The following is a 27,660-nucleotide window of genomic DNA, read 5'->3' as shown; positions in this document are numbered from 1 at the left end:
TGTCTCACAGTATTCTCACTTAGTTGCTGAATCATTACTCCCAATTTTAGACACTTTTCATTGCTCCAAAGAGAAAAATAACAGATAAACATGACCTCACCAAAGAGAAAATCCAAAACTCCCTTAACTCTTGTTCCCCCAATCCCCAGTTATTTATCCCTAGTATTGTTGTGGTATTGGTGATGTATTCCTGTTAAATACAGGCCATAGCATGCAAAAGGTTTCCCCCTATAACTCTCTATTATTGACTCTGTACAAGATTCAAACCTTTAAAGTGGTTTATGCAAAAATTTATTTATATTTGTTAACTGGTGTGATACATGGCTCTATACAAACCCTTAATTCTGCCAGGCACATGTATTAAGAAGATTATTCTGTTCTGCTTCAGTAGATGTGGGGATCTTGTTGAAGATCAACTGACCATAGATATGGTAGTCTATTTTTGTACTCTCAATTCAGTTCCATTGGTCAATATTTCTATCTTTGTGCCAGTACCATGTCGTTTTGAGCACTGTGGCTTTATAATAAGCTTTAAAATCAGGAAGTGCTAGTTCCCCTACTTCATTCTTCTTTTGTAGACTATTTTTGGCCCTTTGAGGTTTCTTTCCTTCCCAAATAAATTTGATAACTAGCTTTTCCAAGTCTTCAAAGTATGCTGTTGGAATTTTGACTGGTACTGCATTGAATCCGTAGGTCAATGTGGGTAGAATTACATATTAATGACATTTAACCTTCATATCCATGAGCCTGGAATGTTGTTCCACTTATTTTAGGTCATCTTTTATTTCTTTTAGCAATGTTTTATAGTTTTCTGTGTACAGATCCTTTACATTCCTGGTTAAGTTTATTCCTAAATACTTGATTCTTGTAGTTGCTATTTTGAATGTACTCTTTTCCTTAATTATCTCCTCAAGTCCTTACTTGTGCATAGAAACATTAATGATTTTTGCACATTTATCTTGTATCCACCACTTCGCTGAATTTGTTTATTAGCGCAAGTAGCTTTGTCATAGCTTTCTCAGGATTTTCCAAGTACAGGATCATGCCATCTGCAAATAATGAAAGTTTTATTACTTCCTTTGTGATTTAGATGCCTTTTCTTTTTTTTTTTTTTTTTTTTGCCTGATTGCACTAGCTAGAATTTGTAGCATAATGTTGAATAAAAGTGCTGACAGTGGGCATCCTTGGCTCATTCCTGATTTTAGGGGGAATGCTTGCAGCCTGTCACTGTTGTATGATATGCTGGCTGTGGGTTTTTCATATATGCCTGTACCAGTCTGAAAGTATTATATACCCCAGAAAAGCCATGTTTTAATTCTGACTCAATCTTATGGGGGCAGCCATTTCTTTTCATCCTAATTCAATACCAAAGGTTGGAAACTGTTGATTAGATTATCTCCACGATACTGCAACAAGCCCAACTGTGGGTGTGAACTTTTGATTAGATGGAGATGTGATACTGCCCATTGCAGGTGGGGCTTGATTAATTTACTAGAGTCTTTAAAGGGGGAAACATTTTGGAGAAACTTCAGAAATTACAGACCTGACAGAAACTTCAGAGGAAAGCTGACACAGATGCTGACACTTGGAGAACAGAGACATGGACGTTTGGAGAAGATTGGAGCCCAGCCACCGCTATGAGATGTTAAGCAAGCAAGAATCTGGAGACAGCAAGGGAAGCCAAGAGATGAAAGCCAGCCCTGGAGAAGAAGAGTGAGGAACACCCTCAGGAACAGAGGCTGAAAGCAGTGGAGCTCAGGAACAAGGAACCAGCAGATGCCAGCCATGTGACTTCCCAGCTTACAAAGGTGTTCCAGACCCATTGGCCTTTCTTCAATTAATATATCATTCCCTGGATGCTTTAGTTTGGACATTTTTATAGGCTTAGAACTGTAAAGTTGTAAATTCCCCCTTTTAAAAGCTGTTTCAGTTTTAGTGTATCACATTCCAGCAGTGTGCAAACTAATATAATACCCTTTATCATACTGAGGAAGTTTCCTTTGGTTCCCATCTTTTGAAGTGTTTCTATCAGAAAAGGATGCTAAATTTTATCAAATGCTTTTTCAGCATCAATTGAGATAATCATGTGATTTTCTCCTTTCAATTTGTTAAATTACATTGACGGCTCTTCTTGTGTTGAACCACCCTCTTTTTTTTTTTTTTTTTTTTTTGCATGGGCAGGCACTGGGAATTGAACCTAGAACCACCCTTTTATGTCTGGTATAAACCCCACTTGGTCGTGGTGTATAATTCTTTTACTGTATCGTTGGATTTGATTTGCAAGATTTTTCATGAGAATTTCTGCATTATATTCATTAGATGGTTGGTCTGTAGTCTTCCTTTCTTGTAGCATCAGTATCCAGTTTTGGTATTAGAGTGATGTTCACTTCATAAAATAAGTTAGGTAGTGTTCCTTTTACATCAATTTTTCAGAAGAGTTTGAGTAGGACTGGTGTTGGTTCTTTTTGGAATATTAGGGAAAATTCCCCTGTGAAGTCATCCAGCCCTGGGCTTTTCTTTGTAGGACAATTTTTGATGACTGAATCTCTTTACTTGTGATTGGGTTGTTGAGATCTATTTCTTCTCGAGTCAGTATAGTTTATGTGTTTCTGGGAATTTCTCCATTTTATCTAAGTTGTCTAGTTTGTTGGCATATAGTTTTTCATAGTATCCACTTATGACTTTTTTTATTTCCTTAGGGTCCATAGCGACAATCCCCCTCTCATTTCTAATTCTGTTTATTTGTATCCTCTTTCTTTTTTTTCCTTATCAGACTAGCCAGGGGTCTATCAATTTTATTGCTTTTCTCAGAGAACGAACTTTCGGTTTTATTGATTCTTTCTGTTTTTTTTTTTGTTGTTGTTGTTGTTCTCCAATTCATTTATTTTCACTTTAATCTTTGTTACTTCTCTTCTTCTATTTGCTTTGGGCTTAGTTTGCTGTTCTTTCTCTAGTTCCTCCAGGTGAGCAGTTAAATCCTCAGCTTTTGCTCTTTCTTCTTTTTTTTTTAACTTTTGTATTGTATAATATAACACATATGCAAAGCAAAGAAAGAAAAAGGCAATAGTTTTCAAAGCACTCTTCAACAAGTAGAAACAGGACAGATTCCAGAGTTTATCACGGGCTATTATAAGATCCTCTCAGATTTTTCCTTCTAGCTGCTCCAGAATATAGGAGACTAGAAAGAATAAATTTTTTTTTTATCATCACAATCAACTTTTTTTTCTTTTTTGTGAAAAATAATATATATACAAAAAAGCAATAAATTTCAAAGCACAGCACAACAATTAGTTGTAGAAAAGATTTCAGAGTTTGACATGGGTTATAATTCCACAATTTTAGGTCTTTACTTCTAGCTGCTCTAAGATACTGGTGACTAAAAGAGATACCACTTTAATGATTCAGCAATCATATTCATTTGTTAAATTCTGTCTTCTCTGTATAACTCCACCATCACCTTTGATCTTTCTATCCCTCTCTTTAGGGGTGTTCGGGTTATGGCCATTCTAAGTTTTTCATGTTGGAAGGATCTGTCAATAATATGGGGTAGGGAGATGGGACTATCTGATGTCCTGGAGAGGCTGAGCCCTCTAAGTTTCAGGACTTATCTGGTCCAGGGACCCATCTGGAAGTTGTAGATTTCTGGAAAGTTACTCTAGTGCATGGAACCCTTGTGGAATCTTATATATTTTGCTTTAGGTATTATTTATGACTGACTGGAATGGTCCTGTTGGGGGTTGGCAGATTATGATAGGTAGCAACGTCTAACTGAAGCTTGCATAAGAGCCACCTCCAGAGTGTACTCTCAACTCTATTTGAGCTCTCTCTGCCACTGATACTTATTAGTTATACTTCTTTTCCCCCTTTTGGTCAGGATAGAATTGTTGATTCCATTTCTTCTTTTTTAATATAGGCATTTAGGGCAATAAAATTCCTTCTCAGCACTGCCTTTGCTACATCCTAGAAGTTGTCATATGTTGTATTCTCATTTTCATTTGTTTCCAGATATTTACTGATTTCTCTTGCAATTTTTTCTTTGACCCACTGACTGTTTAGGAGTATGTTATTTAATCTCCATATATTTGTGAAAGTTCTGGTTCTTTATGGTTAGTGATTTCCAGCTTCATTCCTCTGTGGTCAGAGAAAGTGCTTTGAATAATTTCAATCTTTTAAAATTCATTAAGACCTGTTTTATGCCCCAGCATTAGACCTATCCTGGAGACGATGCCATGAGCTCTGGAGAAGAATGTATATCCTGGTGTTTCAGGGTGTAATGATCTATATATGTTAGGTCTAATTCATTCATCACATGGTTTAGGTTTTCAGTTTCCTCACTGATCCTCTGTCTGGCTATTCTATCTATAGAGGAGAGTGATATATTGAAATTTCCTACTAATATTGTTAAAACATCTATTGCTCCCTTCAGTTTTGCCAATGTTCGCCTCACATACTTTGGAGCTTCTTGATTGGGAGCATAAGCATTTATGATTATTTCTTCTTGGTGAATTATCCCTTTTATTAATATGCAGTGTCCTTCCTTGTCACTTATGACATTTTTATATTTAAAATCTATTTTGTCTGATATTAGCATAGTTACTTTTGCTATCTTTTTGTCACAGCTTGCATGGAGCATCTTTTTCCATCCTTTCACTTTCAATGAGTTTGTATCCTAAAAATATGGAATGCTTCATGAATTTACATGTCATCCTTAAGCAGGGACTATACTAATCTTCTCTGTATAGTTTCAATGTTAGCATATGTGCTGCCAGGGTGAGCACCTTATCATGGCTTTTGATTAGGAGCTTCAGGTTGCTGGGAGCTCCACTATGAGGATGGACACTGTTCCAGCCCACCTCAGATAAAGGCAGGGGAAGAGGCTTAAAGATGTTAGCCCTTCTCAGAGCTGCAAAAGGCTGCATTTGCTAGGCAAGTGAAGAAATCACAGCTTTGGGGAGCCGTGTAAGAAGCTCCAGGAGCCCTTCCTGGCCCCTCCCCCCCATCCCCCTCTAGGGCTGTTTGGAGCCAGCTGACACTCCCATTCTGGATCCCTGGCCCTGTTCTGGATGGAAACAGGAGTTGGGAAACATGCCCCACCTCCTCCCAGAGTCTGCACTCCAGGCAAAAGCAGTTTGACACAAGAAAAGCATTTAAGAAACAACTGAGGTGCTGCTACAAAAAGAAGTTGTGAAGCATGCAACACTGTGAATGGAACTGTGGGACATTTGGTGAGGCAAAATAAGCCAGAAACAAAAAAGCAAATATTGTATGGTCTCATTTAGAAAATACTTATAAGAAAACAGGGGCCTACATTATAAGCTCTTACAGCAGTCACATTTATTCAGGAGGTGTAATTGTTGATTCTAAATTCTGAGATACTGAGCTGTTTGTATATAACCTTGTCTTTCCCAGAAACATCGGGTATTTATATGACACCTGAGTGAGACTCAGAGTCAGAGCCCTGAAGCTACGAAAGTCGGTAGTACTCCATACAGGAACGGTTTAAAAAGTTGAAAAAAAGATTAGACATCGAGTAGAGATATGAATGAGGCTGATCTGCATAGGACTAAGGTATATCAGAAGACAGGGTAAAGGATAATATCATCCATATCTTAAAACTTCAACTTCTGTGTGACACTTAAGGGAGAGGTGTCTATTTGGTGCAAAATTTACATTTTGGGTGGTGCATGTCCTAATTTAACTTGTATGTTCAGTTTAGTTAATACCAGAAGTACAGGGAACCTTGAAAAGTGCATGAGATTCTATTGGTTTGTCCAGGCTAGTGTGATGACCCAACAAATACCAGAGAGATTTACAGTGAATAAAGTATTTGCAAAGTCCCCTTGGGGGAATAGGGAGAAAAGGGCAATATTCAACTTCCTCATTTGGAGAATTTGATATTCTAGCAAGCAGTGGGGACAACCAAATCAACAGGCCAAGCCCTTAATCTTGGGGGTCGCCCCTATGAAACTTATTCCTGCAAAAGACAGTCTTAGCCTACTTAAAATTAGCCTAAGAGTCACCGCAGAGAATTTCTTTTGCCGCTGAGATGTGGCCTCTCTCTCTAAGCCAACACAGCAAGTGAACTCATTGCCCTCCCCCTCTATGTGAGACATGACTCCCAGGGGTGTAAACCTCCCTGGCAATCTGGGACAGAAATCCTGGGATGAGATAGGACCTGGCATCAAGGGATTGAGAAAACCTTCTTGACCAGAAGGTGGACGAGAGAAATGAGACAAAATAAAGTGTCAGTTGGCTAAGAGATTCCAAACAGTGTGGAGAGGTTATCCTGGAGGTTATTCTTACGCATTACATAGGTATCCTTTTTTAGTTTATGGTGTATTAGAGTGGCTGGAGGGAAGTACCTCAAACTGTAGAGCTGTGTTCCAATAGCCTTGTTTCTTGAAGATGATTGTAAAAAAATATGGATAAAAAATAAAGAAATAATAGAGGGAAGAAAGGTTAAAATAAATTGGGTAGATGGAAATACTAGTGGTCAATGAGAGGGAGTGGAGAGGGGTATGGTATATATGAGTTTTTTCTTTTTTCTTTCTTTTTCTGGAGTGATACAAATATTCAAGAAAATGATCATGGTGATGAATACACAACTATGTGATAATATTGTGAGCCACTGATTGTACACCATGTATGCAATGTTTGTATGTTAAGAGTGTTTGAGTGTTTGTATGTTGTTTTATTAATAAAAATATTTTTTAAAAAAGTCCATGCAACTTCACAATACACTGAGCCCTAAGTTAACCATGGACTTATAATTCATAGTACAATTATAAAAATGTTCTTTCACCAATGATAACGAATGTACCACACCAATGTAAGGTGTTAATAATAGGGTAGTATATGGGAATCCTGTATTTTATGCAGGATTCTGTAAACTCACAATTTCTCTAATAAAAATTAAAAAAAAAAAAGTAACAATAAATCTGTATTTTCAACACACAATGATGTGCTGATGTGAAGCTATTGTAAACCCCAGAAAAGCCATGTCCTTTAATCCTCATTCAATATTGCTGGGTGAGATTTTTATTATTATTTTCATGGAGATGTGGCCCATCCAAATATGGATGGTAACTTTTTTTTTTTTTTTGTGGGTGGTGACTTTTGATTAGACGGTTTACATGGAGAGATGTCTCCACTCATTCAAGAGGAAACCATTTTGGAAAGAGCCAATGGATCCCACACAGTCAGAGACCCTTCGGAGATGCAGAAAGGAAATACCCCCAGAGAAGCCTTATGGAATGAGAAGAGAAAGCTAGGAGATGTCACCATGGGGCTTTCCAGCTGACAAAGGTGTTCTGGACCCACTGGCCTTTCTTGAATCAAAGTATTTTTCCCTGAATGCCTTAGTTTGGTCATTTTCATGGCCTTAAAACTGCAAACTTGCAACTTAATACATTCCTCTTTTAAAGGCCATTCTGTTTCTGGTGTATTGCATCAGGCAGCTTTTACAAACTGACACAAAAGTATAAAGGTATCATTTGTAATAAGTATAAAAAAAGATGATGGATGGAAGGGTGGATCTGTATGATATTGAAGTCAAGGTGCTATCACAGCAAATATGATTGTTATAAATTTAGGATGCTAAGTTTTAACCCCCTAGTAACCACAAGGAAAATTTATGAAGAAATATATCCTGACAGAAATAAGAAGGCACTCAATATGGTACAATACAAAAGAGCAAATAAATATGAAAGCAGGCATTAAAGGAAGAACTGAGGGACAAAAAAGTAGAAGACTCACAAAGTCTAAACAGCAAAATGGCAGAAGAAAGTCGTGCATTGTCCGTAGTGACTTAAAATATAAATGAATTAAATTCTCCAATCAAAAGGCACAGATTGGCAGAATGACCCAACTATATGCTTTCTACAAAAGACTTACCTTAAATTTAAAGATATAAGCAGGTTGAAAGTGAAAGAAAAAAACATGGTATGCAAGTAGTAAGCAAAAGAGAGCTGGGGTAACTATACGAGTATCAGATAAAATAGACTTTAAATGAAACATAGTTTGAAGGGATAAAGTCAGTCATTATATACTGATGAAGGGGCCAATTCCACAAGAAGATGTAACAATTATAAATATATATGTACCTAACAGCAGAGCTCCAAAATATATGAAGCAAAGACTGAAAGGGAGAAATGGACAGTTCTACAATAATTGTAGGAGACTTTAATATACCACTTTCAATAATGCAGAGACATTTAGACATCTGATCAATAAGGAAATACAAGACTTGAATGATACTCTATGCTAAACAGACCTAATAAACATATATAGAACACTTCACCCAATAACAACAGAATACCCATTCTTCTCCAGTGTACATGGATCATTCTCAAGATAGACTCTCTCTTAGGTCACAAACAAATCTCAATAAATTCAAAAATTCTGAAATCACATCATGTATGTTCTTGGACTACAATGGAATGAAGCGATAATCATCAGTACCAGAGGGAGAAAGAGGCAATTCACAAGTACGCAGAAATCAAACAACGTATTCTTAAACAAACAATGGACTAAAGAGGAAATCATCAGGGAAATTAGGAAATACCTTGAGGGAAATTAGAATGAAAGCAATTCAAGACTAAAGGCAAAGAAGGTTACTGTACTGTTTGATAAGGAAGATGCAATCTACAAAAGGCCTATGAGAGTAATGAACCTTTAAGTACTGGGCAGTAAGGCAACAAAACACATAAAACAAAAACACAAATACAAGGAGAAACGTTATAAAACCACAACTACACTGAGGCAGGGGGGGCTTTAATAATACCTCTTCTTGAGTTTGATCTAAAAAGTAGGCAAAAATAAGCAAAGATAGAATTTTATTATCAAAGTAAAAACCTGTACTTAACATTTACAGAAATGTTTAACACTTAATGAATATACAACTTTCATTTATATATAAAATATAAGCAAATTTTAATAGATGCCAAAAGTAGAAAATGTACAGGCCATTCAGTTAATGACCATAAGCCAATATAATTTTTAAATGAGAAAAAAAAAAAGATGACACCAAAACACTGAAAGATTTAATAATTAGTAAGTATTCTTCTTTATAAAAAGAGTACATAAAATTAATTTCTCAAACACCAATAATATGTGAAAACCTTGTGCCTGATGCTCCTTTTATCTACAGTATAGACAGATGAGTAAAACATATGAATTAAAAATAAATAAATAATAGGGGGAACAATGTTAAAATTGAAAAAATATATGTATTGGGTAGATGGAAATACTAGTGGTCAATGAGAGGAAGGGGTAAGGGGTATATGGTATGTATGAGTCTTTTTCTTTTTTCTTTTTATTTATTTTTCCGAAGTGATGCAAACGTTCTAAAACATGATCATGGTGATGAATATAGAACTATGTGATGATATTGTGAGCTACTGATTGTACACCATGTATGGGATGTTTGTATGTTAAGAATGTATGTGCTTGTACGTTGTTTTATCAATAAAAATAAGTAAATAAAGTAATAGATAATGGCTATTTAAAAAAAATTTTTAAAGGGTGGTCTTATTTAATAAAGAAAATATTTTTTTTCTAAAAAAAATACCAACAATGGATAAAAACTCTGGCGAGTCTATTAAAGGGGAAAAGGGAAGAAAGCAAAATATAAATTATTAAGGATAATAAAGGAGACCTACTTGGCAAGAAGAGTTTAAAAAGATAATGAAAATAAAAGAGAAAAAAAGGGAATGAAATGTGTTAATTCCACGAGAATAAATTTAAAAACTAGAAGCCTGTTTAGTCTAAGGGCATGGCAATTCTCCCAGTTAGCGAGTAATTCGGGAAATAGCAAGGACCCAACTGAAGGCAATGAAAGCTTTGCTACGGGTTTCTGAAAAAGCTCTTCCTTGCGCATCTGAACTTTCAGAAGTGGTCCTCTCTTTTTCTCTGATTCATTTCTCGCATGGATACAAGGCTGAATGGCAGTAACCATCTTGCTGCTGATCCAGTGTCCGGGAAAGTGCAGAGCCAGGAGAATCACACAAAAAAGCCAGAACCTTGGAATTGAGTCAACTCCAAGTCTACTCTCCCTCTCCTTTCAACTATAAGTGCCAAAAAATCTCTTCACTGTTTAAGCCACTCTGAGCTATTTTTACAGCCCAAAGCATCCTGTTACCCCTACTGTATACCATAAAGACTATAGTTCTAAAATAAAAAACATAAATTTATAACATATTAGAAAACAGAAAAGTATTTGTGTGACTGGGTAGAAGGGGCCTTCTTCGGTAAGAGGAGAAACTTAAAAGTCTGCATGAAGACTACATAAAAATTAAAACTCCTGTATGGCAAAGGGCATCATGAAGTCAAAAGGCATAAGACAGATTTGAAAAAATACTGGCAACAAATATGACAAAGATTAAAAGACATAATATCCAAAAACACTTGCAAAGTAATAGAAAGTAGACAACTCAAAACCTAGTGAAAAATCAGCTAAGCTAGCACTTTTTAAAGGCAATACAAATGTTCAGTCTTAAGAATAGTACTCTCCTTGGCTAGAAATTATTCTTCTGGGAATCTACACTAAGGCAATAATCCTAAATATAGCTAAGCATTTTATGCCCAACATTAATAAATGAAAAACTGGAAAAATTCTGTCCCTAAATTCAAAGTGCACCTCTAGTCAGGACATAATGGGTTCTTTGAAGCCTTTGCACTCTCAAATTTTGCCTTTGTTGGAAAAGTTCTCCACTTCTCTAGGCCAACACAGGATTTTTTCATTCCTCTCTTGCGATACAGATCACACTTTATTTATGGGCATGTTTTCTCCTAGGCAGCAGGCTCGTCAATAGCAGGGTTGATACCCATCTGAGTGTATTCGACAGCCTAGCCCCAACCCCCTCCAAGGTGAACGCTTAACTAATGTCAACTACTAAGACCTTCAACAACCCCGACCCTCACAGCCTTGCTGCCCACTCAACCAGGCCATTACCTTGGAACAGGGTCCCTCCAGTCACCCCTCTTGTTCGCTTTCTTGGCTCTGGAGAACTCGTTCATCCAAATGCTGCCAAACAAACCAAAGCTGACCTGTAGCCACCTCTCAGTATTTTCTGCAGCGATAGCTCCTCCCGAAAACTCAGAACTCTCTCCTTCAACAAGCTCTGTGGACTTTAAGGATTGGTTGGATATTTTCTGTCCAGTGGGCTCCAAGGTCCATGTTTGGGCCCTCGACTCTTCCTTCCTTGCTCCTTTTTGTAGAGGCTCTGATAAAGGGTTGTTTCCAGAGGGCCCCGATTCTTCATCTGGATCAAATCTAAGGAATAATTTCTTTCCATGGACCTAGAAATACAATGAACATCAGTCTAATCTTTACAGACCAAGAAAGACAGACTAGACGTTTACCCAGACATTAAGCCTAATGCAGATTTCCCCTTCTTGCCTCTCCCATGAAGCTTTCCCACAATGCATCAAATTGAGTATTTTGCCCCTGCTTTTTGCTTTTTGTTCCAGTTGTATGGGCAGGTTAGAACATGGTTTTCCAAGTGACAGGAAGCCAGTGGAAGAATTATATAAACAACTAACTAGGTCCATTCTAGAGAGAAGAGCCATCCTATAATACCTGAAGCTAACGGCTCCCTTTTTTTCATAGGTTATCCAAGAAATAAATGCCAATTGCCATTCTTCTAGTCAACTCATAATAAAGTTTTCTTTGCTAGAAAATCAACAAACACACCCACAAAAAAGTGATGACAGCTAAAGACATCACATGGTAAAGTTTAGCACCACTCACCACTCCCCTGCAAATTGGACTTGACAGAAATAATGGTTGCAGCAAACTCACAATAAAAGAGATCAATAAAAAATGGAATATTGGCAAAAAAATTGAATCAAACCACTGCTGTAACATGTATAAGGAAAAGAAATCACCTCTTCCCAAAAGTGATTTCAGTAAAATAAAAATGGAAAATATATATAAAATAACTTTTTAGCTGTTTTGTATTTAATTTCATATTGCTAAGATCTGCTATATAGCTTGGGTATTGCCTGATTCCAGGATGAGTCTATTCTGCAGACCTGAAAGTCAGGTAGTCTTTCAAATAGGTAAAACTAAAACACTGTACTAATACTGAAAATGCCAGTAGTACTTTTTGACCGCCAAAAGTACATACTTAAAAGATTACAGTTCTTCTGAAATTATCTACAATTTGTCAATTGTTACAAAAATAACAAGCTGTAATAGTTTTTGAAATTCTTTCACCAAAACAGGGTGTTATTTTCTATGATTCCAGAATAATTTATCTGCAAATCTGAGCACAGACTATTTCATGCCACCTATTAGAAAATACAATGGTATCGGCATTTTTATTTACCCATGCCATTAACCTAATGTAGATTTTTATTTCTTCATGCAACATGGGTAAATATAAATGCCAAAACCATTGTACTTTTGGTTTGTAAACCCACTTTTTCTTCTTACAAGATCTAAAATGCAAATGCACAAAAGTCATGGATTTGGACTTACAATGTTTAAATATGTACCTTGTAACAAGAATTACAAAATGGTAGAGGAACAGAGGCATATAAGAACATAGTTTGGGTATGATAATGAAGTTAAATTGGTATCCAATCAAACAAGACTGTTATAAATTTAGGATGTTAAATTTAAATCCCATAATAATAACAAAGAAAATATTGGAAAATATGCACAGAAGGAAATGAGAAGAAACTCTAAAGGATTTACTACAAAAGGCAAGTTAAATACAAAAATAGACTTCTAATAGAAGAAGTGAGGGACAAAAAATTATAAGACTTACAAAAACCTATAGAACTAAAGTAAGTCCTGTATTATCAGTAGCTACTTCACATGTAAACGGACTAAACTCTCCAATCAAAAAGTAGAGATTGGCATGATTTTCTCCATTGTCACAGAAAAGGCAAATCTAATACCTTTCATTGATAAAAAAGCAGGACCCAACTATATGCTATTTACAAGAAACCCATTTTAAGTCAAGGTTAAAAGTAAAAGGATGGAAAAAATATGATATGCTATTAGTAGCCGAAGCAGAGCAGGGGTAGTCATATTAATATCAGACAAAAAGGGCCTTTAGTCAAAAACTGTTACAAGAGAAACAGAATAACAATATATATTGATACAACATATATTATATCAAAAGGATATAACAATTACAAACATATGTGCACCTAGCAGTAGAGCCCCCAAACAGATCAAGCAACCATAAACAGATTTAAAGGAAGAAATACTTTAATGGTTCAGGTATTTCCTTCAAGCTACTCCAATACACCAAAAACTGAAAAGGGATATCTATATAATGCATAAGAAAACCTCCAGAACGACCACTCCACTCTAAAATAATACACTCCTAAGCAACCAGTACTCGGGGAAAAATTAGGAAATACCTTAAAATGAACAAAATAAAAAATGACAACAAACCAAAATTTATGGATGCAGTAAAGGCAGTGCTGAGAAGGATATTTATAACTCTAAATGCTTATATTAAAAAAAAGAAAAATCTCAAGTCATTAGATTAACCTTGACACTAAAGGAACTAGAAAAAGAAGAGCAAACTAAACCCAAAATGAGCAAAAGGAAGAAAATGATATGGACTACAATTAACAATAGTATTTTAATATTCTTTCATCAATTGTAACAAAGGTACCACACTAATCCTAAGTGTCAATAATAATGGGGTATAAGGGGTATGGGGTTTTTCTTTTTGAAATGCTGAAAAAGTTCTAAAATTGACTGTAGTGATGAATATACAACTCCATGATATACAGTGATGTGCACTTCAGTGTGTGAATATATCTCAATAAAACTGCTTAAAAATAAACACAAAATCATCTCAATAGTCACAAAAGGCACTTAAAATCTGGTACCTTTTACTGATAAAATACTAAAGAAAAAAATCTTGGGATAGAAGGGAACTTCCTCAGCATGATAAAGGGAATGTAGGAAAAATCTGCAGCTAATGTCATACTTAATGGTGAAAGGCTAAAAGCTTACCCCTATGATCAGGAACAAGATGAGATGCCTGCTTTCATCACTGCTATTCAATATTATGTTGAAGCACTACCCAGAGCAAATAGGCAAGAAAAAGAAATAGAAGGCATCCAAATTGGGAAGGAAGAAGTAAACTATCCTTATTTGAAGATGACATGATCCTATATAGAGAAAATCCCAAATAATCTACAAGAAGGCTACTAAATCTAGCAAATGAATGTAGCAAAGTGACACAGTACAAGATCAATACACAAAAATCATTGGTGTTTGAAGGTTGACAAACAGAAAAAGAGAGAGGATGCAAATAAACAAAATCAGAAATGGAAGAGGAGACATAACCACTGACCCCACAGAAATAAAGGTGGTAATGAGAGGATACTATAAGCAACCATATGCTAATAAACTAGACACCATAGATGAAATGGACAACTTCGTTGAAAGGCATAAACAACTAACACTGACTCAAGAAGAAACAGAAAATCTCAACAAAGCAATCACAAGTAAAGAGAATGACTCAGTCATCAACAAGCTCCCAAAAAAGAAAAGTGCAGGACCAGATGGCTTCAACGTGAATTCCACCAAACATTCAAGAAAGAATTAGTACCAATCCTGATCAAACGCTTCAAAAAAACTGAAGAGTCGGGAACACTACGTAACTCATTCCATGAAGTCAACATCACCCTCAAACCGAAGGCAGACAAAGATACTACAAGAAAAGAAAATTACGGACCAATCTCTTTAATGAATATAGATGCAAAAATCCTCAACAAAATCCTTGCAAATTAAACCCAGCAGCATATTAAAAGAATTATACACCATGATCAACTGGGATTTATTCCAGATATGCAAGGATGGTTTGACATAAGAAAATCAATTAATGAATACACCATATCAACAAATCAAAGCAGAAAAACCACATGACTATCTCGATTGAAGCAGAAAAGGCATTTGACAAAATTCAACATCCTTTATTGATGAAAACACTTCAAAGGATAGAAATAGAAGGGAACTTCCTCAACATAATAAAAGGAATATATGAAAACCCACAGCTAACATCATCTTCAATGGGGAAAGACTGAAAGCTTTCCCCCTAATATCAGAAACAAGACAAGGATGTCCACTGTCACCACTGTTATTCAATATTGTGTTGGAAGTTCTAGCCAGAGCAATTAGACAAGAAAAAGAATTACAAGGTATCAAAATCGGAAAGGAAGAAGTAAAACTCTGTTTGCAGATGATATGATACTATATGTCGAAAACCCCAAAAAATCCACAGCAAGACTGCTAGAGCTGATAAATGAATACAGCAAAGTGGAGGTTACAAGATCAACACTCAAAAATCTGTAGCATTTCTATACACTAGTAATGAACAATCTGAGGGGGAAATCAAGAAACGAATTCCATTTACAATTGCAACCAAAAGAATAAAATATTTAGGAATAAATTTAACTAAAAGAGACAAAATACCTATACTAAGAAAACTACAAGAAATTCTTAAAAGAAATCACAGAAGACCTAAATGAATGGAAGGGCATACCATGTTCATGGATTGGAAGACTAAATATAGTTAAGATGTCAATTCTACCTAAATTGATTTACAGATTCAATTCAATACCAATTAAAATTCCAAAAACTTACTTTTCAGAAAAGAAAAACCAACAACCAAATTTATGTGGAAGGGCAGGGTGCCCCAAATAGCTAAAAATATCCTGAGAAAAAAAAATGAAGTCGGAGATCTCACGCAACCTGACTTTAAGCCATATTATGAAGCTACAGTGGTCAAAACAGCATAGTACTGGCATAAAGATAGATATATTGACCAATGGAATCGAATAGAGTGTTCAGATTAGATCCTCTCATCTATGGACAACTGATTTTTGATAAGGCAGTCAAGCCAACTCACCTGGGACAGAACAGTCTCTTCAATAAATGGTGCCTAGAGAACTGGATATGCATATGAAAAAGAATGAAAGCGGACTCATATCTGAGGGGCCAAGATGGCGGCTTAGCAATGAGCGCGTTTTAGTTCGTCCTCCAGAACAACTACGAAATAACCAGAAACAGTACAGAACAGCTCCCGGAGCCACGATAGTGACCGGACACACAGCGTACCCCAGTCTGGACCATCTGGACCAGCTGCGAGTCTCCGGAAATGTGAGTTCCCCAAGCCGCCGTGGCCGGCGCCCAGCACCCCTCCCCCACAGGCGGCTTCCCAGAGGGAAAGGAAAGAGACTCTAACAGTAGCAGGGACTGAGTCCAACCAAACACCAATTGTGGCATTAATAAACAAATTCTGACTACTAAAAATAGGCCCCCAGCTCAGGCGAAACTGGTCAAGGCGGAGGTCGCTTATTGGGCTAACCGAAAAAGAGGAAAGGGGACAAAACAGGTTTTTGTGGCTGTTTCTACGGAGGCTTGGCTGCCTCTGGATTCAGCGGTGGGACTACTCAGGCTGCAACTGCCCCAGGAACAGGCAGAAACAAACTGCTTTCAGGGCTATCTCCCACGTGTGCCTTCCCCAGGGGAGGGTGAAGCCCAACTTAGGTGGAAACCCTCTCTCAAGGAATTCAGACCCCAGGGCTTGGCAATTTGAAACCATTAAAACCAGCCTACAACCTCTCCTCTGTCTCCACCACGCCCCCAGCAGGGAGAGCCTTCCAAAGTTAAAGGAGCCACAACATCGTTTTCTGGTGGGACCCGCAGACAGACAAGCGCCACACACTGGGCAGGAGAAGAAAAACAGAGTCCAGAGACTTCACAGGAAAGTCTTTCAACCTGCTGGGTCTCACCCTCAGGGAAAACTGACACAGGTTACTCCTTCCCCATGATAGGAGGCCAGTTTAGTCCGGGAAAACCCGGCTGGAGTCTGTAATACCTATGTAGACCCTCCTAAGGGTGGGGAGGGAAAAGGCAACTTACAAGCAGGAAAAGAAACAAGAAAACAAGAACTGAAAAATTACCCTCTGTTAAACAAAACTTAAGCTAGACGCCCAGAAAAAGCTGAACTGAAGGTCAAAGAACAGATAGACAACAAACTCATCTAGCAAGAAAATCCTAGGTAAGATAAGTGAAAGCAATCTCCAGAATAAACTAATTAAGGTAATTAAATGTCTAGACACCAGCAAAAAATAACAAATCACACCAGGAAAATTGCAGATATGGCCCAGTCAAAGGAACAAACCAATAGTTCAAATGAGATACAGGAGCTGAAACAACTAATTCAGAATATACAAACAGAAATGGAAAACCTCATCAAAAACCAAATCAATGCATTGAGGGAGGACATGAAGAAGGCAAAGAATGAACAAAAAGAAGAAATGGAAAGTCTGAAAAAACAAATCACAGAACTTATGGGAATGAAAGATACAGTAGAAGAGATGAAAAAAAACAATGGAAACCTACAATGGTAGATTTCAAGAGACAGAGGTTAGGATTAGTGAACTTGAGGATGGAACATCTGAAATCCAAAAAGAAACAGAAACTATAGGGAATACAATGGAAAAATATGAGCAGGGACTCAGGGAACTGAATGATAATATGAAACGCACAAATATACATGTTGTGGGTGTCCCGGAAGGAGAAGAGAAGGGAAAAGGAGGAGAAAAACTAATGGAAGAAATTATCACTGAAAATTTCCCAACTCTTATAAAAGACCTAAAATTACAGATCCAAGAAGTGCAGCGCACCCCAAAGAGAATAGATCCAAATAGACGTTCTCCAAGACACTTACTAGTCAGAATGTCAGAGGTCAAAGAGAAAGAGAGGATCTTGAAAGCAGCAAGAGAAAAGCAATCCATCACATACAAGGGAAACCCAATAAGACTTTGTGTAGATTTCTCAGCAGAAACCATGGAGGTGAGAAGACAGTGGGATGATATATTTAAATTACTAAAAGAGAAAAACTGCCAACCAAGACTTCTATACCCAGAAAAATTATCCTTCAAAAATGAGGGAGAAATTAAAACATTCTCAGACAAAAAGTCACTGAGAGAATTTGTGACCAAGAGACCAGCTCTGCAAGAAATACTAAAGGGAGCACTAGAGACAGATACGAAAAGACAGAAGAGAGAGGTGTGGAGAAGAGTGTAGAAAGAAGGAAAATTAGATATGACATATAAAATACAAAAGACAAAATGGTAGAGGAAAGTACTACCCAAACAGTAATAACACTAAATGGTAATAGACTGAACTCCCCAATCAAAAGACATAGACTGGCAGAATGGATTAAAAAAACAGGATCCTTCTATATGCTGTCTACAGGAAACACATCTTAGACCCAAAGATAAACATAGGTTGAAAGTGAAAGGTTGGGAAAAGATATTTCATGCAAATAACAACCAGAAAAGACAGGAGTAGCTATACTAATATCCTACAAATTAGACTTCAAATGTAAAACAGTTAAAAGAGACAAAGAAGGATACTATGTACTAATAAAAGGAACAATTCAACAAGAAGACATAACAATCATAAATATTTATGCACCGAACCAAAATGCCCCAAAATACGTGAGGCAAACACTGCAAACACCAAAAAGGGAAATAGACACATCTACCACAATAGTTGGAGACTTCAATTCCCCACTCTCATCAATGGACAGAACATCTAGACAGAGGATCAATAAAGAAACAGAGAATTTGAATATTACAATAAATGAGCTAGACTTAACAGACATTTATAGGACATTACACCCCACAATAGCAGGATACACCTTTTTATCAAGTGCTCATGGATCATTCTCAAAGATAGACCATATGCAGGGTCACAAAGCAATTTCTCAACAAATTTAAAAAGATTGAAATCAGGGGTGGGCCACGGTGGCTCAGCAGGTAAGAAAGCTTCCCTGCCACGCCCGAGGACCCAGGTTCAATTTCCGGTGCCTGCACACGTAAAAAAAATAAAAAATAAAGATTGAAATCATACAAAACACTTTCTCAGATCATAAAGGAATGAAGTTGGAAATCAATAATAGGCAGAGTGCCAGAAAATTCACAAATACGTGGAGGCTCAACAACACACTCTTAAACAACCAGTGGGCCAAGGAAGAAATTACAAGAGAAATCAGTAAATATCTCGAGGCAAATGAAAATGAAAACACAACATATAAAAACTGATGGGATGCAGCAAAGGCAGTGCTAAGAGGGAAATTTATTGCCCTAAATGCCTATATCAAAAAAGAAGAAAGGGCAAAAATTCAGGAATTAACTGTCCACTTGGAAGAACTGGAGAAAGAACAGCAAACTAATTCCAAAGCAAGCAAAAGGAAAGAAATAACAAAGATTAGAGCAGAAATAAATGAAATTGAGAACATGAAAACAATAGAGAAAATCAATAAGACCAGAAGTTGGTTCTATGAGAAAATCAATAAGATTGATGGGCCCTTAGCAAGAGTGACAAAAAGAAGAAGAGAGAGACGCAAATTAATAAGATCAGAAATGGAAGAGGAGATAACCACTGACCTCACAGAAATAAAGGAGGTAATAATAGGATACTATGAACAACTTTATGCTAATAAATACAACAATGTAGATAAAATGAACAAGTTCCTAGAAGGCATGAACAACCAACTTTGACTCAAGAAGAAATAGATGACCTCAACAAACCAATCACAAGTAAATAAATTGAATCAGTCACTAAAAAGCTTCCCAAAAAGGGCGGGCCACGGTGGCTCAGCAGGTAAGAGTGCTTGCCTGCCATGCCTGAGGACCCAGGTTCGATTCCCGGTGCCTGCCCATGTAAAAAAAAAAAAAAAAAAAGCTTCCCAAAAAGAAAAGTCCAGGACCAGATGGCTTCACATGTGAATTCTACCAAACATTCCAGAAAGAATTAGTACCAATCCTGCTCAAACTCTTCAAAAAAATTGAAGTGGTGGGAAAGCTACCTAATTCATTCTATGAAGCCAACATCACCCTCATACCAAAACCAGGCAAAGATATTACAAAAAAAGAAAACTACAGACCAATCTCTCTAATGAATATACATGCAAAAATCCTCAACAAAATTCTAGCAAATCGAATCCAGCAACACAGTGAAAGAATTATACATCATGACCAAGTAGGATTCATCCCAGGTATGCAAGGATGGTTCAACATAAGAAAATCAGTTAATGTAATACACCATATCAACAAATCAAAGCAGAAAAATCACATGATCATCTCAATTGATGCAGAGAAGGCATTTGACAAGATTCAACATCCTTTCCCGTTGAAAACACTTCAAAGGATAGGAATACAAGGAAACTTCCTTAAAATGATAAGGGAATATATGAAAAACCCACAGCTAATATCATCCTCAATGGGGAAAAACTGAAAACTTTCCCCCTAAGATCAGGAACAAGACAAGGATGTCCACTATCACCACTGTTATTCAACATCATGCTGGAAGTTCTAGCCAGAACAATTAGATAAGAAAAAGAAATACAGGGCATCAAAATTGGACAGGAAGAAGTAAAACTATCATTGTTTGCAGATGATATGATACTATGTGTTGAAAACCCTGAAAAATCCACAGCAAAATTACTAGAGCTAATAAACGAGTACAGCAAAGTGGCAGGTTAGAAGATCAACATTCAAAAATCTGTAGTGTTTCTATACACTAGTAATGAACAAGCTGAGGGAGAAATCAAGAAACGAATTCCATTTACAATTGCAACTAAAAGAATAAAATACTTAGGAATAAATTTAACTAAAGAGACAAAAAACCTATACAAAGAAAGCTACAAGAAACTGTTAAAAGAAATCACAGAAGACCTAAATAGATGGAAGGGCATACCATGTTCATGGATTGGAAGACTAAATATAGTTAAGATGTCAATTCTACCTAAATTGATTTACAGATTCAACCAATCAAAATCCCAACAACTTACTTTTCAGAAATAGAAAAACCAATAAGCAAAATTATCTGGAAGGGGGCAGGCCTCCGTGGCTCAGTGGCAGAGTTCTAGCCTGCTGTGCCAGAGACCCGGGTTCAATTCCTGGTGCCTGCCCATGCAAAAAATGATAATAATAATAAATAAAGATAAATAAATAGAATACAAAAATAATAAAAAAAAAAAAAAAATTATCTGGAAGGGCAGGGTGCCCCGAATTGCTAAAAGTATCTTGAGGAAAAAAAACGAAGCTGGAGGTCTCACGCTGCCTGACTTTAAAGTATATTATGAAGCCACAGTGGTCAAAACAGCATGGTACTGGCATAAAGATAGATATATTGACCAATGGAATCGAATAGAGTGCTCAGATATAGACCCTCTCATCTATAGACATTTGATCTTTGATAAGGCAGTCAAGCCAACTCATTTGGGACAGAACAGTCTCTTCAATAAATGGTGCCTAGAGAACTGGATATCCATATGAAAAAGAATGAAAGAGGACCCATATCTCACACCCTATACAAAAATTAACTCAAAATGGATCAAAGATCTAAACATTAGGTCTAAGACCATAAAACAGTTAGAGGAAAATGTAGGGAGATATCTTATGAATCTTATAATTGGAGGCGGTTTTATGGACCTTACACCTAAAGCAAGAGCACTGAAGAAAGAAAGAAAGAAATGGGAGCTCCTCAAAATTAAACACTTTTGTGCATCAAAGAACTTCATCAAGAAAGTAAAAAGACAGCCTACACAATGGGAGACAACATTCGGAAACAACATAACATATCGGATAAAGGCCTGGTATACAGAATTTATAAAGAGATTGTTCAACTCAACAACAAAAAGACAGCCAATCCAATTACAAAATGGGAAAAGACTTGAACAGACACTTCTCAGAAGAGGAAATACACATGACCAAAAGGCACATGAAGAGATGCTCAATGTCCCTGACCATTAGAGAAATGCAAAACAAAACCACAATGAGATATCATCTCACACCCACCAGAATGGCCATTATCAATAAAACAGAAAATGACAAGTGCTGGAGAGGATGTGGAGAAAGAGGCACACTTATCCACTGTTGGTGGGAATGTCAAATGGTGCAACTGTTGTGGAAGGCAGATTGGTGGTTCCTCAAAAAGCTAAATGTAGAATTGCCATATGACCTGGCAATACCGGGTCATAGTGATATATTTCTAGGTATCTAGTTAAAGGACATGAGGGCAAGGACACAAATGGACATTTGGCCACCAATGTCTATAGCAGCATTATTTACAATTGCAAATAGATGGAAACAGCCAAAATGTCCATCAACAGACAAATGGCTAAACGAACTGTGATATATACATACGATGGAATATTATGCAGCTGTAAAACAGAATAAAGTTATGAAGCATGTAACAACATGCATGGACCTTAAGGACATTATGCTGAGTGAGATTAGCCAAAAACAAAAGGACAAATTCTGTATTGTCTCCCTAATGTGAACTGACATATGTGAATAAACTTGGAATATTTCATTGGTAACAGAGACCATCAAGAAATAGAAATAGGGTAAGATATTCGGTAATTGGAGCTAAAGGGACACAGATTGTGCAACAGGACTGAATATAAAAACTCAGAAATGGAATGCACAATACTACCTAACTGTAATACAATTATGTTAAAACACTAAATGAAGCTGAATGTAAGAATGATAGAGGGAGGAGAGCTGGGGGCATAAATGAAATCAGAAAGAAAGAGAGATGATAAAGATTGACATGGTATAATCTAGGAATGCCTAGAGTGTATAATGATAGTGACTAAATGTACAAATTAAAAAAAAAATGTTTTTGTATGAGGAAGAACAAAGGAATGTCATTACTGCAGGGTGCTGAAAAGAGATGGTAATTAATATTTCAAAATTCCAACTTATGTGTGAGACTAATGCAAAAAATGTTTATTTGGTACAAAATTTATATTTTGACTAGTGCATTTCCTAATATAACTTATGTAGATAGCTTGGTTGAACACCATAAGTTCATGGAACCTTGGGTAGGACATGAGATTTTGTTAGTTTATCCAGAGTGATGCCCCAATGAATCCCAGAGTGTTTTGATCAGTGAGCAGAAAAGTATTTGCAAAGTCCCCTTCGGGGAATGGTGAGAACAGGGAGAAATTCAACTTCCCCAAGTTGAATTCTTGATATTCTCACAAGCAGTGTGGACAACCAAAGCTATAGGCTGAGTCCCCAGTCTTGGGGTTTGTTCATACGAAACTTAACCCCACAAAGGACAGGTCAAGCTTACTTAAAATTAGGCCTAAGAGTCACCCCCAAGAGAACCTCTTTTGTTGCTCAGATGTGGCCTCTCTCTCCAGCCAACACAACAAGCAAACTCACCACCCTCCCCCTGTCTACGTGGGACATGACTCCCAGGCAACCTTCCAGGCAACATGGGACAGAAATCCTAGAATGAGCTGAGACTCAGTATCAAGGGATTGAGAAAACCTTCTCGATCAAAAGGGGGAAAAGCGAAATGAGACAAAGTGGCAATGGCTGAGAGATTCCAAACAGAGTTGAGAGGTTATCCTGGAGGTTATTCTCACGCATTAAGTAGAAATCACCTTGTTATTCAAGATGTAATGGAGAGGCTGGAGGGAACTGCCTGAAAATGTAGAGCTGGATTCCAGTAGCCATGTTTCTTGATGATGACTGAATAATGATATAGCTTTCACAATGTGACTGTGTGGTTGTGAAAACCTTGTGTCTGATGCTCCTTTCATCTAACTTGTTAACAGATGAGTAGAACATATGGAATAAAAATAGATAATAGGGGAACAAATGTTAAAATAAATTTAGTTTGAAATGCTAGTGATCAATGAAAGGGAAGGGTAAGGGGTATGGAATGTATAATTTTTTTGTTTTTCTGTTTTCATCTTATGTCTTTTTCTGTTGTCTTTTTCTTTTTCTGAATTGATGCAAATGTTCTGGGAAATGATCATGATGATGAATACGCAACTATGTGATGATATTGTGAATTACTGATTATATATGTAGAATGGAATGATCAAAATGGGAATGTTTGTGTTTATTTGGTGTTTCTTTGTATTTAAAAATTTTTTTTAATGAATTAAAATTTAAAAATAAATAAATAAATAAATAAAAAGAAAGAAAAAAGGCAGCCTAAGCAATGGGAGACAGTATTTGGGAACCACATATCAGATAAGGGTTTAGTTTCCAGAATATATAAAGATATTCTTCCACTCAATAACAAAAAGACAAACAACCCAATTAAAAATGGGCAAAAGACATGAAGAGACAGTTCTCAGAAGAGGAAATAAAAATAGCTAAAAGGCACATGAAAAGATCCTCAACTTCACTGGCTATTAGAGAAATGCAAATCAAAACCACAATGAGATATCAACTCACACTCACCTGAATGGCCATTTTCAACAAACCAGAAAACAATAAGTGCTGGAGAGGATGTGGAGAAAGAGACACACTTACCACTGTTGTTGGGAAAGTAATATGGTACAACCATTGTGGAAAACATTTCGGTGGTTCCTCAGGAAGCTAAGTATAGAATTGCCATATGATCCAGCAATCCCATTACTAGGTGTCTATTCAGAAGACATGAGAGCAAGGACACAAATGAACATGTGCACACCAGTGTTTATAGCAGCATTGTTTACAACTGTCAAGAGACGAAACAGCCCAAATGTCCATCAACAGATAAGTGGTTAAACAAGCTGTGGTATATTCATATGATGGATTATTACACAGCTGTAAGACAGAATAAAGTCATGAAGCATGTAACAACATGACTGGATCTTGAAGACACTATGCTAAGTGAAATTAGCCAGAAACAAAAGGACAAATACTATATGGTCTCACTGATATGAATTAACATTAATGAATGAACTTGAAGAATTGAAGTTAAGAACACAGGTTATCAGGAGAAAGATACAGGGTAGAGATTGGGTAATTAGTGCTGAAGGGATACAGACTATGCAACAGGACTGACTGTAAAAATTCAGAAATGGATAGCACAATACTACCTGATTGTAGCATAATAATGTAAGTACACTGTATGACGCCAAATGTGAGAATGATAGAGGGAGAAAGGCTGAGGGCACATCTGAAGCCAGAAGGAAAGGTAGGTGATAAAGACTGACATGGTACAATTTAGGAATGCCTAGAGTGTACAATGATAGTGATTAAATGTACAAATTAAAAAAATGTTTTTGCATGAGGAAGAACAAAGGAATGTCAGTATTGCAGGGTTTAAGTTTAAATGTAGTGCTACCATATGACCAATCAATTCTATCCCAAAGTAGTAGAAAACACATGTTCATACAAAAACTTGTATACAAATATTCATAGCAGCATTATTCATAACAGCCAGAAAAATAGAAATAACCCATATGTCCACTAAATTGCACACTTACAATGAGTGAATTGTATGGTATGTGAATTATATTCCAATAAAGCTTTTATATAAAGGTTATTTTGTGTATTTTAGAATAAAAGGAAAATTTAAGTTTAAATACGGAATAGGGCTTGACCCCTACATCTCCTACAGGACCCAAACTAGTGTGGCATATAAACATTGCCCTCTACATAGAATTGAGGCTTCTGGGATGACGGCGGACCAGAGTGGAGTTTGCTCCTGCTCCGTGAAATAAGATTAGGAGTCGGGGAGAAAATGTCCAGGACTGCAGGTCTCAGGGTGTGAGTAGTCTGTAGACAGTATTTTTGTGGCGAGGAGAATCAGGGAAGAGCAAGTGGGACAGGTGACCAGGATCCCCAACAGGCAGGCTGCGGTACACCAAGGGGGTGCGAGAGAAGGGAACCCACCCTCCTCGGCTCCAGCCTGCACAGCTGCCGGCTGGGGAAACCTCCCCACATGGTTGCAGTGGACAGCTCCTGCAGGGAGCTGGGAGACCTGCGATCGTCCACCGCAGAGAGGTCTCGGGGTGGGGGCAGTGATCACCCGGTGAGGTGCAGGAAAAGCAAGACCACAGTCACGGCATCTGGCAGGCCCACCAGCACTCAGCTAATCAGCTGATCCCCCCACACACCGGTCAGCTCCCCAGTCCCCTGGCAGAGACCCACCAGCCAGTTGCCCCTGTAAGAGAAGCCCCCCTGCCCAAGCAGCCCGCGCTGAGCACGCGGGACTCCAGGTCCTCAGGCCAGGAGGGGCAGAGCTGAGGGAGGAAGAGACTCCAGCTTGCCATCTGCTGGTCATATGCGAGAATACCCGAAAAGTGCAAAAGGAAACATTCAGCAAAAACTAATACAAAACTTTAGAAGAGTGAAGGAAATCCACTTACATGATAACTATATCAAGATAACCAAATGCCCCAAACACAACAGAAAATCACAGAACACATGAAGATCCCAGGAGAAAGGGCCCAGCCAAACGACCAAATCAAAATTCCAGAGGGGACACAGAATTTGGAACAACTACTCAAGGATATTTATAGAGAAATAAAAAATATCAGGAAGACACTAGAAGAGTATAAAGAAGAATTGTAGGAAGTTAAATAGAAAAATGGCAGATCTCACAGAAATGAAAGATACAGTAGACCAAATAAAAAATATACTGGAGACACATGACAGCAGATTTGAAGAAGCAAAAGGAAGAATAAGTGAGCTAGAAGATAGAATAGAACCGGAGCGCACAAAAGAACAAATGGCAAGAAAGATGGAAAAAAATGTAACTGGATCTTAGAGAAATGATGGACAACAAGAGGCACAAGAATCATTACTGCTATCCCAGAAGGAGAAATGAGTAAAGGGCTAGGAAAGTTAGTTGAAGATATCATTGGAGAAAACTTCCTGACCCTTATAAAAAGATACGAATATGCACATCAAAGAGGACCAGTGAACTCCAAATAGAATAAATCTGACCACGCCCACTCCAAGACACATACTAAACACACTGTCACGTGTTGAAGAGAAACAGAAAGTCCTGAAAGCAGCAGGAGAAAAGAAGTCTACTACACACAAGGGAAGACACTTGGGACTGACTTCAGACTACTCAACAGGCACCCTGGAAGAAAGAAGGCAGTGGTTATATTTCTCAGACCCTGAATGAGAAAGGCTTTCAACCAAGAATTCTTCATCCAGCCAAGTTAGCCTTCAAAATTGAGGGAGAGATTAAAATCTTCAAAGATTAAAAAAAAAAAGATTGAGAGAACCAGTCAAGAGACCAGGCCTACAGGAAATACTAAAGGATGCCCTGTCAGCTGATAAAAAAAAAAGAGACTGGAGAGGGAGGTCTGGAAGAGGGCACAGAATTGAAGAATATGAGTAAAGGCAATTTAAAGGAAAAGAGAGAGAAGGAAAATAATATACAGATCTGACATGTAAAAACTAAAGGATAAGATGGCAGAATCAAGAACTCCTTTTTCCTTTTATAGTAATTACTTTGAATGTTAATGGACTAAACCCACCAATTAAAAGATAAAGACTGACAGATGGATCAAAAAAAAAATAATCCATCTATATTCTGTTTACAAGAAACACATCTTAGACTCAAGGGCACGGTTAGATTCAAAGTGAAAGGATAGAAAAGGATCCTCTATACAAGCTATAACCAAAAGAAAGCAGGAGTAGCTATATTAATATCAGACAAAATGGACTTTAAATGTAAAGACATCATAAGAGACAAAGAAGAATACTACATATTAATAAAAGGGACAATTCACCAGGAAGAAATAACAATCATAAATGTGTATGTTCCCAGTCAAGGAGTTTCAAGGTACATGAGGCACATATTGGAAAAACTGAAAGGAGTTATAGACATAACAACAGTAATCATGGGAG

The 27,660-nt window shown here is 37.2% G+C and overlaps 1 protein-coding gene and 1 non-coding gene across 3 annotated transcripts in view; both read right to left on the bottom strand.

Moving 5' to 3' along the window:
• Positions 1 to 27,660, bottom strand: part of NEIL2 (nei like DNA glycosylase 2) — a 41,489-nt gene that overhangs the window by 8,845 nt on the left and 4,984 nt on the right. For both annotated transcript variants that reach the window (XM_077152976.1, XM_077152975.1), the window contains one exon: positions 10,952 to 11,298. In XM_077152976.1, coding sequence (XP_077009091.1) covers positions 10,952 to 11,298 — 347 coding nt within the window. The remainder of the gene's footprint in view (positions 1 to 10,951; positions 11,299 to 27,660) is intronic.
• On the bottom strand, positions 4,672 to 4,778 carry LOC143678428 (U6 spliceosomal RNA). The gene has a single exon (XR_013173238.1). It is a non-coding gene; the product is annotated as a U6 spliceosomal RNA (small nuclear RNA).

Source organism: Tamandua tetradactyla, chromosome 3, assembly GCF_023851605.1.
Source record: "Tamandua tetradactyla isolate mTamTet1 chromosome 3, mTamTet1.pri, whole genome shotgun sequence".
Classification (NCBI taxonomy): domain Eukaryota; kingdom Metazoa; phylum Chordata; class Mammalia; order Pilosa; family Myrmecophagidae; genus Tamandua; species Tamandua tetradactyla.
This window is presented reverse-complemented; position numbering and strand designations above follow the sequence as displayed.